The sequence below is a fragment of the Colletotrichum jinshuiense genome, chromosome 4 (genome assembly GCF_051148585.1).
Source record: "Colletotrichum jinshuiense chromosome 4, complete sequence".
NCBI lineage: Eukaryota > Fungi > Ascomycota > Sordariomycetes > Glomerellales > Glomerellaceae > Colletotrichum > Colletotrichum jinshuiense.
The window spans coordinates 2,385,810-2,400,994 of record NC_139311.1 but is presented as its reverse complement, the minus strand read 5'-3'; the positions used below and the strand labels follow the sequence as shown (position 1 = coordinate 2,400,994).

The 15,185-nt window shown below is 53.7% G+C and overlaps 4 protein-coding genes across 4 annotated transcripts; 2 read left to right on the top strand and 2 right to left on the bottom strand.

Annotated features, from left to right (window-relative positions):
- On the bottom strand, positions 1–3,296 carry EsH8_IV_000599 (armadillo-type protein; the record flags this gene model as incomplete). The annotated part of the gene is made up of 2 exons (XM_083265489.1): positions 1–3,192; positions 3,243–3,296. 2 exons carry the CDS (start codon positions 3,294–3,296, stop codon positions 1–3), a joined length of 3,246 nt encoding a protein of 1,081 aa, XP_083124384.1.
- A 634-nt stretch (positions 3,297–3,930) lies between these two features.
- EsH8_IV_000598 (uncharacterized protein) lies at positions 3,931–8,159 on the top strand (the record flags this gene model as incomplete). The annotated part of the gene is made up of 9 exons (XM_083265488.1): positions 3,931–4,275; positions 4,331–4,575; positions 4,633–4,903; positions 5,325–5,508; positions 5,574–5,701; positions 6,866–7,009; positions 7,070–7,199; positions 7,266–7,911; positions 7,982–8,159. 9 exons carry the CDS (start codon positions 3,931–3,933, stop codon positions 8,157–8,159), a joined length of 2,271 nt encoding a protein of 756 aa, XP_083124383.1.
- A 1,949-nt stretch (positions 8,160–10,108) lies between these two features.
- EsH8_IV_000597 (translation initiation factor eIF5) lies at positions 10,109–11,433 on the top strand (the record flags this gene model as incomplete). The annotated part of the gene is made up of 2 exons (XM_083265487.1): positions 10,109–11,083; positions 11,149–11,433. 2 exons carry the CDS (start codon positions 10,109–10,111, stop codon positions 11,431–11,433), a joined length of 1,260 nt encoding a protein of 419 aa, XP_083124382.1.
- A 611-nt stretch (positions 11,434–12,044) lies between these two features.
- On the bottom strand, positions 12,045–14,651 carry EsH8_IV_000596 (uncharacterized protein; the record flags this gene model as incomplete). Its single annotated transcript, XM_083265486.1, has 2 exons — positions 12,045–14,146; positions 14,330–14,651. 2 exons carry the CDS (start codon positions 14,649–14,651, stop codon positions 12,045–12,047), a joined length of 2,424 nt encoding a protein of 807 aa, XP_083124381.1.
- Between the last annotated feature and the right edge of the window lie 534 nt (positions 14,652–15,185).

Sequence of the window (15,185 nt, the reverse complement as noted above, 5' to 3'; positions counted from 1 at the left end):
TCATCCGAGTCTCGCTCCGCTCAATCCATCCAGCGAGCAGAATGTTAATCCCTCAAGCTGTGGTGTTTGCAGGGGCTCAATTAGCCCTTGTTGATACATGACCAGCCAAACTGCATCAGCGTTGACTACCTCCAACGCTTGACGCGCCTCCGTGTTTTTGTCGAGTACTTCGGTCAAAAGTTCTAGGAATTCGTCGAATATTTCGGCATCGACTCGCACATGCGACACGATGGCTGTCAATAGACGAACCACGGCTTCCCATACTTGTGCAGCCTGGGCAAATTTACCCAAGCCGCCGGATATTGAACTGTCAGTAATCTCTGTAGATTGATGCCCCAGCAGATTGTTGCCTGACCGAATAGGAATCACGAGGCCCTGACTTGCAGCTACAGCTGTTCGGCCTGGCCTGGTGGTCTCATGACGTGTCCTTCCCTTACTTTGAGAACGAACAGCCTCGGCCTTTTTCAGTCGACACCACTTGCCCAAGCCATCCCACCATTCCGTCTTGATTCTGGAGCTCAGAAAGTCTCCAGCCGTGGCACATAGCATGCAAAGAGCGTCACATGCCGAAATCGTGACAAACGCCTCCGTATCGTAAAGCCTGCTTATAACGACAGGCCACACGGCATTGATCAGAGGCAGGAATGAATCCTCGTCGCCAGAGAGAGCTGGGGACACCGTGGTCAAAAGATCGAGTAATGATTTTCGCAGCGTGGGACTTGGCGATGTAAGGTAGTATTGTGTCAGGCCCGTGATCTTTTCGAGTAGGGTGTATGTCGGTGTTTTGGGTGGCTTCTCCTTGTCAATTTCATTGCTGGCTGAACCTTCAGTCTCATCTCCATCGCCTTCTTTAGCCTTGCCGCCCCCAGCACCCCAAGGCTGTTGAGGATGACCACCGGCATTCTCAACATTCGCGTCGTCATCTAAGGCTTGAACCTGTCTTTCTCGACGCTTCTTCAATAACTCAACTATGTCATTGATGGTGACAGGATTGCTGGCGATCTTCTTGTGGCTTCCGGGGCCATTTTGTCGGCCTTCCAGGAGAAGCCTATCGGATCTTGCACCCTGGTTCACAACTTCGTTGAGAACCGCGAAGAGACTTTCCACAAATGCAGGATAGCCGTGGTAGTTGTCCAATGCAGCAAAAATCGACGCCACGACATCGTCCATATACGGGAGCAAACGTGGCCCCGTTAACCGAGTCATCATAGTCAGCACCTTTGTGGATGCCGGTGAGATATCAAACGTATTGAGGCGCAAGGAGACGGAGTTGATCATATAGTCGACGTTCTCAATGATCAGTTCGGACACACTCGTGTATCCGCAGGACAGAGCCAATGTGTTCAGGGTTGTGATGGCATGTTCTCTTAATTGCGGACTTGAAGTTCCCAAGAACGTCGCAACCGGGTACAACACGTCGATGAGTTCCGGCCTGAATGCCTCACCCGACCGGGATGCTGCAAAGGAAGTGACCTCGAGTGCTATGGCTTCTAGCCTCCAGTCGACTTCTGACAGTTCTGAGTGGGAGTCCAGCAGCACAACTGCAAACGAGTATAGTTCCTGGAATAATGAATCGGCACCATCGCCAGAAGAGCTCAGAGAAGAGAAGTCCAATAAATCATCAAGATCGCTGGAACGAGATAACGCAGTCTTGAGAAGCTCGAAACTCAGCCAAAATGAGGCTGTCTGAGCATTTCCATTCGAGTCTCGCGCATAATCCAACATCTCGGCAGCAAGCTTGGTTTGTTGAGAGGCCGGGCCAGCCTTGGAGAGCAAGTCAAGCATAGCTGACCGCGTGCCAACTTGGCTCTCCTGGTTCAATAAGACGCTTTTGTATTGTCTGGAAGCGTCCTCAGCCTTCACCACATCCTGGCTATACCATGAAGCATCTGCAACTACTTGGTCCATGACTTTGCCTGGTTTCACGCCACTTATCAAAGACGTGACGCTATCTCTCAGTGCCGCCGCAATGGACTCGTCCAAGAGCGATGAGTCCAACTGAAGGCTACTGACCAGGGACATGCCCTTAGTCAGATTCTGTACGGCGGTTTGTTTCTTGCCTTCGTCGGCAGATTGCATAATTCTGGGCAAGCTGGTGATCCAATTGTAACAAGTGACTTTGACGGTCTCACCAAGCTCAGGATATATAATGGCCAAGTCCTGCAGGCTGGTCGCTGAGAGAGATGAGGTTTGATCTGGTGGAGACAGAACCATGGCGGTCTCTACAAGGGCTGAGGAGCAGCTCTCTAGTGAGGTATGACACTCGTCGAGAAGCCCAAGGCACAACGCCAACAACGCCTCGCTGACGCGAGGCGAGTCGTGGGTGCGAAGCTTCAGAATAGTTGCTAAAGCCAATTTGATTTGTGATGCTGTAGCCTTCAGCCATGCCGGACTTAGCATCTCTCCCTTCGTGTCCTCGGCAGAGTTCTCGGTGGCCTGTCTTGCGGCGATGCTTCGAGTCTTGACATCTCCAAGGACTTGTACGAGAACCAGTTTCAGCGACTGAATAGACGAAACTAGAACACGACTCTTTTCCCCCTGAGGCTTGGCAAGAAGCTTTGTTAAGGAAGAAACCACGCCTGGAAGGAATGAGGCAAGAGCAGCGTGATCCTTGATGCCCATGTAGAAGCAGCCGAGCGTGCGCAGGGCTTCAAGCTGAATTTCAGGCGTTCTGCCGTCTGTAACACATTGTAGGAGCACTGTAATGGTATGCCCAAGAGTTGGTACCAGTTTCTCTTCGGTCAGGGCGGCTGCTGTCTTGGTTGAAGACCCGGCCACAGTTATTAAGGCGGTCAAGGCCCTCAGCGACTCAAGCTCTGTTTCTTCGGGCAAGTCGCGTGCCTCCTCTTGGCCTGGTACTCCCCCCACTATAAAAGTGAGAAGAATCAGGAGCTGCTGCAAGATCTGGGGCGAAATATTTGACTTCCAGCCGTGAATGATGATGATGGTGAGACACTTGATTGCAAGTTCGATCAGCCGCTTAGGGTACTGAGTTTGGTTGCGAAATACGTGAGAGAGCGGGAAGAAAACGTAGTCGGCAAGTTTTTCGTCCAAAACAGACGCATCTCTGTTGACCTGAATGCTAAGGATCTTGAACAGTTCGTCGGTTAACTCTGAGAGCCGTTTGAACGAAGAAGTTCCCTCTGGTGGCCGAATGGCCAACTGGCTGATGGAAACACAGCATGGCTTGAGCTGGCAAAGACTGTTAGTTCATGGCATCTACCATATAAGACGGAACGCACCTGATGGAAGAACTCATTTCGAGCCGGATTGGAGTTGGCCGAGCTAGCCGCCATGGTGTAGCAGCTGCCCTCTCAGGCTAATACGTGAGAGCCTCTGTTGTTGCTTTCGCCGGGGTATAGATCTCGGGGTTGGTTACAGCTCTAGGAAGCTCGTCTTCCTATTATGGGAAGAAATTTGACGCAGGAGAGACGAAGGGTTGTGGTTGTGGAGTGACTATATCGTTCCTCAGCGCAAGTGCATTCAGTCACTGGGAAACAACTTTGCTGTGTGAGGTAAGATACCGCGAGCCTAGAGGCAATCCTTACTTAGGCAGCTGGTCCAATCGGGTTGCCCCCTCTGGGGCAACTTCAAAGGTGAACCCCACTATGGAACAACAGTACCTGGCACCCAAGGTACCTAGAAGAGCATCTCCCAGCCCCGCAACAGCAGGTTCAACTCAACAACGCACACTGCTGGTAGAGCTCCCCTCCAATAATAGCTTAGAGCTCCCCTCCTCCACCACGTTACGTCAACTTCAGATTCCTAATTAACGCCAACCCTCGCGAATGAGCAACTGCATCACCTGACAACACAGACACGCTTTTTCAACCAGAAAGCACATCACTCAGTCTTGGGTAGAAACCCAGGAAACCAAAGACCCGAAACAGCTATCTAGAATATTTCTATACCATCTTTTTGCCAGTCATTATGGCTTCGACATCTTTCTCTTGCACGGTCCATCCTTACGATTCCCCAAGCCCACACTCTAGCGCCTACGAGATTGGCCCGTCTGAAGCTTCGAACGCCATCCTTTTCATAGGGGGTCTCAGCGATGGACCCCATACTGTCCTGTACACAAAGGCCATCGCAAAGCACCTAGAGAAGATAGGACAAGACTGGTCCGTCTTTGAAATCCGCATGAGAAGCTCCTTCAGTGGCTATGGTTACTCAAGTCTGAAGAATGATGTCGAGGACATTTCGGCTCTGGTAAAGTATCTCCGAGGTATCGGAAAGAAGAAGGTTGTCCTCATGGGCCACTCAACGGGATGCCAGGTGTGTAGACTATCCTTCAATAACATTGTCTGAAAGTCTTGGCTTACTTCAACAGGACTGCATGGAGTATACCAAGCAGAAGGAGGACCCCGTCGATGGCTTCATTCTTCAAGGCCCGGCCTCTGACCGAGAGAGCATTGTTGATTTTACCGAGCCTGCATGGCTGAAAAAGAGCTTGGATCATGCCGAAAAGTTGATCGCCGAAGGAAAGGAGGGCGAGGCCATGCCCCGAGACCTGTTGCCGTCTTTTTTTGCGACCCCTCTCACAGCGTACCGCTGGCATTCTCTGACAGCCAAAGGGTAAGTTCACCCAGGTCCCGATTACCGTGCAAGTCAAACGCTTACTCTGATAACCAGCGGCGATGATGACTACTTCTCATCCGACCTGGACGAGTCATTTGTCTCACAGGTGTGGAACCGGTTCCAACAGCCTGTCATGGTCTTGCACTCTGCAGAGGACGAATTCGTCCCCGCCAAGATCGACAAACAAGCTCTCATAGATACATGGAGGAAGACGAGCCCCAGTGTCCACGCCTTGTCCGGCTTGATCCCAGGAGCAAGTCACACGGTGAAGAACCCGGAGTCTCAGCAATGGTTGGCAGACCGCGTGGTTCAGTTCCTCCAACAAGTATGAATGTAGTATGGAATGTGCTCACATAGGCCGGGAGTTGTAAATCAGTCCCGGGCAAGCGGACGGGAACTCTCGTCAAGTTCATGTTGGCATTCGACGCATCTTGCGAGCGCTCATTTTGTCGATATACTTTTGGGTTGGAATAAATGGCCTACTTGAGGATATTTGTCCGCCTTCACTGGCACTGGGTATTATTTGCAATATGCTAAATGCAAACATTTACTCTGCCACTCCCCCACTTCCCCGGAAGAGGAGCGAGGTCGGCGATAGGCAGGGTTGGGCGCCGAGGCCCACCTTTTCGGGGTCAAAGGCCCGCGGTGATGCTCAATGCAGGTCGGCGACCCCAAGGATGGGTGGATTATGCTATCGCGGGTACCGCGAATACTTAATCCCTCGGAATCTCATAGACATCCACTAGCTCAACTCGCTCAACCTGAAAAAACACTATTCCAAAGTCGAAGTCGCCGAACCCATAAGTGCCATTTTGCCTCATACACACAACGTCCAACCTCCTGAGCTCGTTCTCCGCACTTATCCAGTCACTTCCAACGCACCTCCACACCACCTCAACATGTGTTTCGGAGTCACTTGCTCGACTTGCTGTAAGATAACCTAATATCTCTCTGCTCACTCCGTGCAGTAGCTGACAGCGGAATCGCCCAAACAGCAAAGGCAACCTGGCGCGGTTGCGGCCTACACATTCCCTCGGCCCTGAGCGGCGTGCCCGAGGACCAGTGGTGCACCTGTACGCCCAAGGTTACCGTCAACGGAAAGGAGTATCCCCCGGCAGGAACGGTATCAATTCCCGGTATGTCATGGTTGAGCAGCTTGTTTGGAGGGGGCAATTCGAATGACAGGGCGACGCAGGGTACTAAGAGACGGGACGAGCTATGAAAGAAGAGTCGTCTCAAGGCATGAGCTGCACGACGATATGACGGGTGTACTACTAGTATGAGTTGCCGAGGCAGGCGGGGCGTTGGTTTGATGGGGGCAGTGATCTGGCGCTCTTGGAGGCCGGGTGAGGTGGTGGACGGCGTCCTAGGCGGCTCATGGGTTGAATTCAAACTCTGTGATAATCCGATTCCATTTCAGTCAGCCTCCCAACGTGAAGATGGCCATGTAGACGAGATCCCGTCTGCCTTTTTTTCTCTTTCTTTTTCGGGTTATGGAGGGGTAAGTTGATCACCCACAGTGCCCCTCACTCCTCAATTTGGGGTTCGTAGTGGGTTCCCGTTACCTAAAACGCATCCTCGGGGCTCCCCTATCGGCGCCGGCGCTTGGTCATTTACGAATAGAAACCCTCTGATTGACCAGCGTCTATCACCGCCGGGCCGGAGCTGATAAGAGGCCCCGGCGTCGCTATGCTTCGGTTCACGATCCACGGCACGCTTTCTTGACGTCTCGCTCCCCTTCATTCATTCTGGTCACGGGTCAACGAGACGTCACCCTTTGTCAGAAAGTACAGGCAACGGTATCTTAAGATGCTACTCCTCTCACCCATATTCCTGGGGGCGGCCTCCGCCGTCCTCCTCATAGTATACATTGTCCGTTGCGTCTCGTCATCGTTGTGGAAACTTCCCGGTCCGAGGATATCGTCGTTTACTTCCCTCCTCTTGAAGTGGCACGAACTCCAAGGAAACAGGACGAGATATGTCCACCGGCTTCATCAGGAATTCGGTCCCGTCGTTCGAGTTGCTCCGGGCGAAGTCTCCTTCACCTCCTATGAGGCTGTCAAGGAGATATACTGCTCCGGGGGCAGTGGTTATGACAAGACGGAGTTTTACAACTTGTTCAGGGTTTACGGAAGACGGTATGAGAGTGGTACCCGATCCCGGTTTTAGGGCGGCAGTGGGCTCACCAGTCGCAGCACCATGTTCACGACATTAAACAAGGAAGATGTACGGCCCCGAGTTGCACTCGATGCTCAAAAGGTGATGAGTGACTGATCGTGTGTAACAGCATGCGAAGCGCAAGAGGATCATCGCCGACCGGTACGCAAACAGCAACGTCCTACGGCCGGCACCCCTGGGCGGGATCCAGGAGAGGTCCCAAAAGTTCATCAACCGATGCGAGGCATCTGCCGGCAAGAGTCACGACATATTTGTAGGTGGAAGCCCGAGCAAACATACTCCTTGAAGAAGGGTTCCTCACCCGCCTGCACAGATGAGCCTTCACTCTTACGCCTGCGATTGCGTTACGCACCACCTGTTTCACCCGTACGGCAGTAACTGCCTCGAGAACGAGGCGGACGAGGAGATGATGCACCAGGTCGCCGCCGACGACAGTCTACAGAGTGAGCATCCCTTGCCGTTTTCTTCACCTTCTTTCCAACCGGGAACGACTAATCCGTTACCCGCAGATCGCCTCGTCCAACATTACAGCCCTACACTGCACAAGCTGCTCTCCAAGGTGCTGTATTTCTTCGCCAAGCCCCGCGAGACACCCCTCGCCGACACCTTTGTCATCGAATCTAGCAAGAAATCCGACCCGGCCCCGTTCACGCTGCTCAGTCGCCTGCACGAGAAGTCGGGCGACGGGCGCCTGGACCAGCTTGATATGGCGGGCGAATGCCTCGACCACATGGCTGCGGGCATCGACACAACAGGCGACGGGCTGTGCTTCCTGATGTGGGAACTCTCGCAGCCGCGATCGATGCGGTTCCAGGAGAAGCTGCGGCGGGAGCTGGAGGAGAATCCCGGAGCGGGTTTCGAAAAGATGCCGTTTCTGGACGCCGTGGTGCAGGAGGGTCTTCGGTGTTTCCCCGCCATCCCCATGTCTCTGCCGCGGTATGTGCCACGGGGTGGGCGGGCTGTTGACGGCTGTTTCATCCCGGAAAAGACCGTGGTGAGCTGCCAGGCGTACTCTGTCCATCGCATCAACGACGACGTGTTTCCCCAGCCGGATTTGTTCAACCCTGACCGGTGGATGGAACCGACGGGGGATGCCGAGAGGAAGCGGCTTATGTTCGCGTTTGCCAACGGAGGAAGAGGTTGTGTCGGAAAGCAGTGAGTGGCCCGTTGCTGTCCCCTCCCTAATTCCAGAAGGAAGGTTTGCCTCTAATCAGCCACGGTGCAGCCTGGCACTTGCCGAGATGAAGACGCTCCTCGCAGATATTTACTCCCGTTACACGACGCTTCCTGAGGCATCGATGACGGCTGAGTCGATGGCCATGTCTGACCAGCTCATCTCGTCACGGCCGCTGGGCCAGAAGTGTTTGCTGCAGTTTGTTCCGCTAGGCGAAAAGCGCGAATAAGTCGACCTGCCTTCATGGTCGCCGGCAATGGGCATCTGCGTGAGACGGGCGAAGACAGCCACTCAAGGATGGCTAGTGCTGGAGGTGAAGGATATACCAGGACCAGGTGTTGCATCAAGTGTTTGATCGTTTTCGCAGAACGACGCGCCCCTATGCATGCATGTGGAAATAATGAAAATAGAACAATACGGAGACAACGTGCCTCTTGAATGAGACAGCGCTGGCATTTACTGTCAACTGTCACCGTAGCATCCTCGCCTTTGAAGGAGTACTTTGTGGGAGTTGCAGCCAATGAGAAACGATGCATAATATGCCGGTTCGGTTTGAGCTCACCTTGAGCCAGGTAGCATTACGTGGACGGCTCAAGCCTTGAGTTGCAAAAGTCGAGCGATGACATGCAGCGCCTCGTCCCATGAATCACATTTGACTGGCTTGGCTTGGCTTCTGTTGGCTGGGGTTAGGCGAGGTGAGGCGAGGTGAGGCGAGGGGTAAACGAACATTGGCGGCTGACGGGCAAAGCCGGTCTGGCCCACCGATGGCAAATGGTGGTTTCCCATGGGATTTTTATTTTTATTTTTACAAACTGCTCTGGCAATCTGGCTGCTGGTGCTGGTACTGAACCCCCCCTCCCCCCTTTCTTTTTGAGCTCAGTTCACACACTTTGTGTGTACAATGTGCGCATCCTGAAGCGGGGAGGACCGTTGATTGACACCTCGTGGCCGGACGCAGAGCTGTCGCAGTTCACCCTTCCATAAGTCAATCAGGCAAACACTGAAGCCGGCGGGGTTCAATGTGGTGCGTGCTGCGTGCTGCGTGCTGCATCCTAGCCTTCGGACTGGACCAGTGGCTGGCGTGGGGCAAACGACAACGAACCTCCGAGGGTCCCCCGTCGGATTTAAGGCGCCTTGGAAGGAGGTGGCGCACCAGGCCGCCAGAACCTCCCGCCCGCCCGCCCCCTGTACCTAACATGCACCTAACTCGAGGTGCTGCCTGCAGCGCCGAGGTACCAGTGAATGAGGTACGCTGAGACCAACCGACCGCACTGCACTTGCCCCAGCTGGCAGGCAGGTTGGGTTTCGTTTTTTGCCGTCCATGTGTCTCCGATCTTCTTCCTGACTCTTCCTCCCTAACCCTCCCTTCCCAACTCCACTCCAACCTTTTTTTCTCCAAAACTCTGCGCTGACCTGCCTAGTCGACTCCGTTCTCCTCTTCCCACACAAAAAAAAACTCACAAAACCCTCCGCTCGGAGATCCATCCACCACATCTCGCAATTATCTTAACCCACCTTTTGCAACCGCAGTCCACCGCTCTGCTCCGGCATCTCTGTACCTTGCGCCGCTCGCGGTAAACCCTGCTAACTAAGCATACAAAACCTACCATCTCCCGAGAGAAATAGTCGCACTCTCCCGCCGAAAAAAAAATATAAACCAGCAGCGCCGATAACAGTACCCTCTCTCGCATCGTCCCGACCACCGAGTCCTCCCCCCGCGAGAGTTGAACATAACCCAACACCCTCACGCGGTACAAGGCACATAGCAGTTTATGTATCAGCACGACAATACCACCGTCTTCAGACACTTTGTCCCCAAGCTGCAATCATTTCGCATAGCGCGGAAACCTTGTAGCCCCAACATCAGTTCAGTTGGCTGAAGTCCGTTTCCTAAAGGATTTCATGAATTACCGACAGCAAAGACGATCTAGTCTCGCTTTACCCTATGTCCATCAAAAGACCCGTTGAGCATTGAGTCCGCCTTCTTGCTCCTCACCAGCTTCGCCAATCGTCGATTCCATAACCACTCCGACCACCAGCTTCTTCATGCTACCAGTCCGCTCAACCGACAGCACCACCAGCTTCGCTTCCTGAGCCCTTACTTCCAATCCCAATAACCCTTCCCAAACCAACACCTTCAAAGACTCTTCAGTCACCCTATTACCAAATACCGCAATCATGGCTTCTCTCATCAACGTTCGCCGCGACGTCAAGGACGCTTTCTATCGTTACAAGATGGAAAAGATCGTCACCAAGATCGAAGGCAAGGGCAACGGCATCAAGACCGTCGTCGTCAACCTGAGCAGCGTCGCCCAGTCTCTCGCCCGTCCCGGTGCCTTTGTCATCAAGTACTTCGGCTTCGAGCTCGGTGCCCAGACCAACGTTGACCCCGCCGACGACCGTTGGATCATCAACGGTTCTCACAACGCCGCCAAGTTGCAAGACCACCTCGATGGCTTCATTAACAAGTTCGTTCTCTGCAAGAAGTGCAAGAACCCCGAGACCGACGTCAACATCAAGGACGGACGCATCCTCCTGGACTGCAAGGCCTGTGGCCAGCGTTCCGAGGTTGACCTCCGCCTGAAGCTTAGCGGTTACATTCTGAAGAACCAGCCGAAGAAGGGCAAGAAGGACAAGGCCGAGCGCAAGGCTGCGCGCCGAGCCAAGGCCAACGGCCAGAACGGCCAGGGAAGCGGAAGCGGCGGAGAGGGATCCGACCACGGATCCAACGATGCCGATGACCAGGATGTTGGTAGCGACGACGAGTTGGAGAAGATGAAGAAGGAGGCCCCTGAGATTGACCACTTCGAGACTCAGGAGCACGAGTGGGCCGTGGACATGAGCGAGGAGGCCGTCAAGGCCCGCCAGGCTCAGCTTCCTGGCGAGTTCAAGCAGAAGCTCAACATTGGCGACGACGACGAGGAGGATGGCGAGGCCTCCGGCAGCACCGTCTATGACGAGTTCGGCACCTGGATCCAGGACGAGGCCGCTTCCAAGGGCAGCGTCGACAAGGTCGACTCCATTGACATCTTTGTCAAGGCCAAGGAGCTCGGTATCGAGACCAAGCACCGCGCTGTCCTCGTCTTGGTCCAGACCATTTTCGACGAGAACATTGTCGCCCAGATCCCCAAGCGCGCTGGCATGATGAAGCAGGTTCGTTCAACTTTGATCTCGCGTCAACATCAGAGAGACACTCTTTGCTAACTGGCGCGTTTTAGTTCGTCACCTCTGAGCGCCACGAGAAGGCCCTTCTCGGTGGTACTGAGCGCCTCGTCGGCAGCCTCGGCAAGGAGCATCCCGACATTTTCACCCAGATTGTCAAGATCCTCCAGTTGTACTACAACCACGACCTGCTCAGCGAGGAGGTCGCCATCAAGTGGGGCAGCAAGGCCAGCAAGAAGTACACTGACCTGTCCACCTCCAAGAAGGTCCGCAAGGCCGCCGAGCCTTTCATCAAGTGGCTTGAGGAGGCCTCGGAGGAGGAGTCGAGCGACGAGGAGTAAGATACGTGTCCGAAAAGGAATAATGGGGTTGCTGGGCACCCTGGCCGAAGACTCGCGTGTTTCAGCACCGACTTTGATTCGTATCGCGTTCTGGCATTTTTGTCCGGTATCATCGCTCTGTTTCTCTCTCCGATACCCAAATGGACCAGCGATCGAGGTTTCCTCTCTCCCTTGGGGATCCTCTCGCTGGCTTGCGGGCGTCACGGTTCTTCTTAGGTAGTACCTCTTGTAGACTACAAGCAATTTGCAAAACTGTCCACTCCTCTTTATCTCTGTCTTGGATCGGCATACGTCTTGATAATTATTTCATCTGCTCTGTGTGCCATATATTGGGAGTTGGCCACTAGACCCTGACCCCAGGGAAACCGCGCCAAATCCTGCCGTCGCCTTCTGCGCCCATTGATTGGCAAATCTATAAGATGAACTACTCGCCCCTGTCCCGCTTGCCACTACAATCACTCTTGCCTATTCCAAGACTAACTGCCAAATGAGATGCAGTCTCGGAATCCGCATGACGATGAAACCCATGCGCACAAACAAACAAGTTGCGGGATTTCTTTCCTGTTGCTCCAAATAAATCAGCAAGTCTGCTTGCTGTCAAAACACGCACATCACCAATTGTCCGCCTGTCCTCCGGTTGACTGCGCCAAAGTCGGGTCGCCCCAGGGAGGCATATTATCCCACGCGCCCGGCATGCTCTTATTGCTACCCGAGCCCTTGCTCATCTCGGTCGCGGTTGGGTTGTAGTCAACCTCGCCGCCCGTGGTCCCAGGGCCCCATCCGGCGCCGTCGCCAGCCGCCGCCCACGTGTTCTGGTCCTTTTTGCCCCCGCTGGCCGAACTCTTCTTCGACGTTTGAGATGCGTGTGGGCTGTTGTTGGTCGTCGGTCCGGCGTTGTTGTCTGGGGGAGCCCAGGCTGAATTGCTTGCGGTACCCCACGCATCGCCGCTGGGAGACCCCTTCTTCGAGCCCTGCTTGGACCTGCTACTCTTACTGAATGTATTGCCAAGGGGACTGTTTGTCGTAGGGCCTGCGTTGTTGTCCCACCCTCCATTCGAAGCCGGGGCCTGGCTCTGGGCCCGGTGAGATCTGTTTGAGCCATTTGAGACAGCACGCCCTCCTGAGAAGCCGACGTTGTTGCTTTGGCTCTCCCAGTTCGCAGCAAGCCGGGCTTGTCCAGAGGCACTGCGGTTACTACATCCACTATTCTGACCCTTGTCCGACCTCTTGGAGCCAGAATGGTTGGAAGTCGTCGTCCAGTTGTGGTGGTTGTCTCCTGTGTTGGCCCAAGCATCGTCTTCCTTGTCGTTCGACGCACGCCATCTATCACTGTTCATAGCCGCCGGTTGATTGTTATTGCCAGAGATATTCCAGCTATTATCATTCGCGGACGTCCAGTTGTTATTATTGTTGTCACCGAAAGTGGTTTGGTCGTTGTTGCCCTGCGTATTATCCGAAGCACCCCAGGCGTCGTTGTTCTGGGTATTTCCTGAATTGTTCCATCCACTGTTACTTCCGTTGCCACCGTTTGTGCCCCAAGAGTCATTGTTGGCGTCCCCGGCCCGCGGCCAGCCCGATTTGCGTTCATGCTTGTTGACGGGAATGTCCCATGAAAGGTCCGCATGTTGTCCACTTGCCAGCGGTTGCCACTCCGTGGTCTTCTTCGAGCCCCACGATTTCTTGCTGCCGGTGTTGGATCCACCACCATTGACCTTGCTTCCAGCCTGAGAACCGTTCTTGTCCGGACTAGACTTCTTGCTAAGGTTTCCAGCACATGCAGCCCACGGCGTGTTGGGATTCACAGTCAGGTTGATGTTGATTGGTGAGGATGGTGCTACGTTAGTGGGACTGGCGAGCTTCGCGGGGGAGGGAACAGAGTTTCCCTGAGGCCCAACGTTGGTATCCCACCCCTTCTCCTTATTCTTCGCCACTGTAGACGATGTGTCTTCTCCGTTGGCTCCAGACATGACAGGCTTAGGAGACCCTTTTGTCGAGGCGGTCTTCACCGTCGGTATGGGAACCCAGTACGGCGGCATTTGCGTTGGATCGACCGGTGCCATCACTGGTTGCCCTCCAGGTATACCGGTGATGGGAACAGGGCCCCAGGGAAATTGGCCCTTGAAATGGTTGTCTCCGGGGTTTGTGGGGTTGGCGAACCCATGAAAGTAGGGGTTATGTAAAGGATGCGGTACGCCAATAGGCAAGGTAGCCTTGTTTGGGTCACGAGCAGGATAAAGCAAGCCATAGGGATTGCCGTAGGCTGGGCCATGGTAGACTCGGAGGACACCATGCTGCGGATCGTGGAAAGCGTTAGGCCGAGGATCTTCAACACCCTCGATAGTGTGCTCAACCTGGAGAACTTCGGCGCGAACGGGCATAATGAGGTTTGGTCGACGCAAATGGGGAGATAATGCCGCCTCGGGCCTCAACTTTTGAGGCTCTCTGTTCTTCTTGCTCTTCTCATTCTGTGTGACAGCATCTTTTTCTCGTCCCTTCCTGCTTGCAGGGCCAACATTGTTCGGTTCGGTGTCAGGAGGAGCCGCACTCTCCTTGTTCTTCTTGGAGGACTTCGAGTTATCCTTTTTATTATCTTGTTTCTTGGGGGAGTCACTGGATTTCTTCTTCTTTGGAGACGGTGGTGTTTCATCCTCGGTCTCGGTATCAGTCTCTGTCGTCTCTGTTCCGCCATCCTCACTCTCTGATGCGGACTTCACTACCATCTTGTTTTTCAATGCTTTCTCACTCTTTTCCTTCTTGGGTTTTAATTCCTGTGCAGAGTCTGAGGTTTCCTCGGACTTGGATGGCCTTTCCTTCCTGCCTTTACCTCCCGTCATTAGTTTTGCACGCCCTTGAAAACAATTCCAACATTGGGAGTCGGGATGGGGTTCAGAATCACCTGAAGACTCGGCTTCATAGACCTTGTCCTTGGACAATTCGGAAACCGACGCCTTTAGTGCGGACTTTGTCGCCACATTGTCGAAGCGGACCTTCTTGATACCAGAAGATTGGCCAGACGAGCCTTTGTTGAGGCTGGCATGAGGATAGGTGATCTTGATCGTATCCTCCTCGGATTCATCGTCCGTCGAGATCTCGACGCTAATTCGCTGCCTTCCACTGGACTTTCTGCCTCTGCGCCTCGCGACTGAGTCGCAGTACTCTTCAACACTGACCCCAAGAGCCCATTCGCAAATGGTGGAACTGCGAGCTTTGCGCGTCATGGCGGCAGTTGATGGTTCAGACTCAGTCAGTAGTTCGTCTCGTGAGATCAAGCTTTGATAAAATTGAGCTGAAAGTCGATCAAAACGACATAGGATTGAGTAAAGAAAAATATCAGAATGGGGGGGGGGGGGGGGGGGGGGGGGGGGGTGGAGAGACAATCAACTTCTCTGGATAAGAGTGGCAAGTACAATTCGAAGAGTGGAAGAGTTCTGGCGTAGAGAAGGCAGGTGAGGTCGGGACGAAGTGCCTGGGTCGTCAAGTTTGGGAAGGACCTGCACTCGGAATTTGTGCAATTCTGGCGAGCTCAGGAACATGTATAATTCAATGCGCAAGAAACTACAACCAGCCTATAGGGGAGTATTTATATGTCTTATTTTACTGCAGAAGAAATTTGAAGCCGGATGGCTGGTTCTAAACAAGGAAGGAGATTGTAAATTAGTGTGGTAAACGTCACACAGTGGTATGTATGTGTCCGTAATCATTTGCCTCCGGGAGGTTAGACGAAGGTTTTCCCAATACCTTGGGCTCTTTCC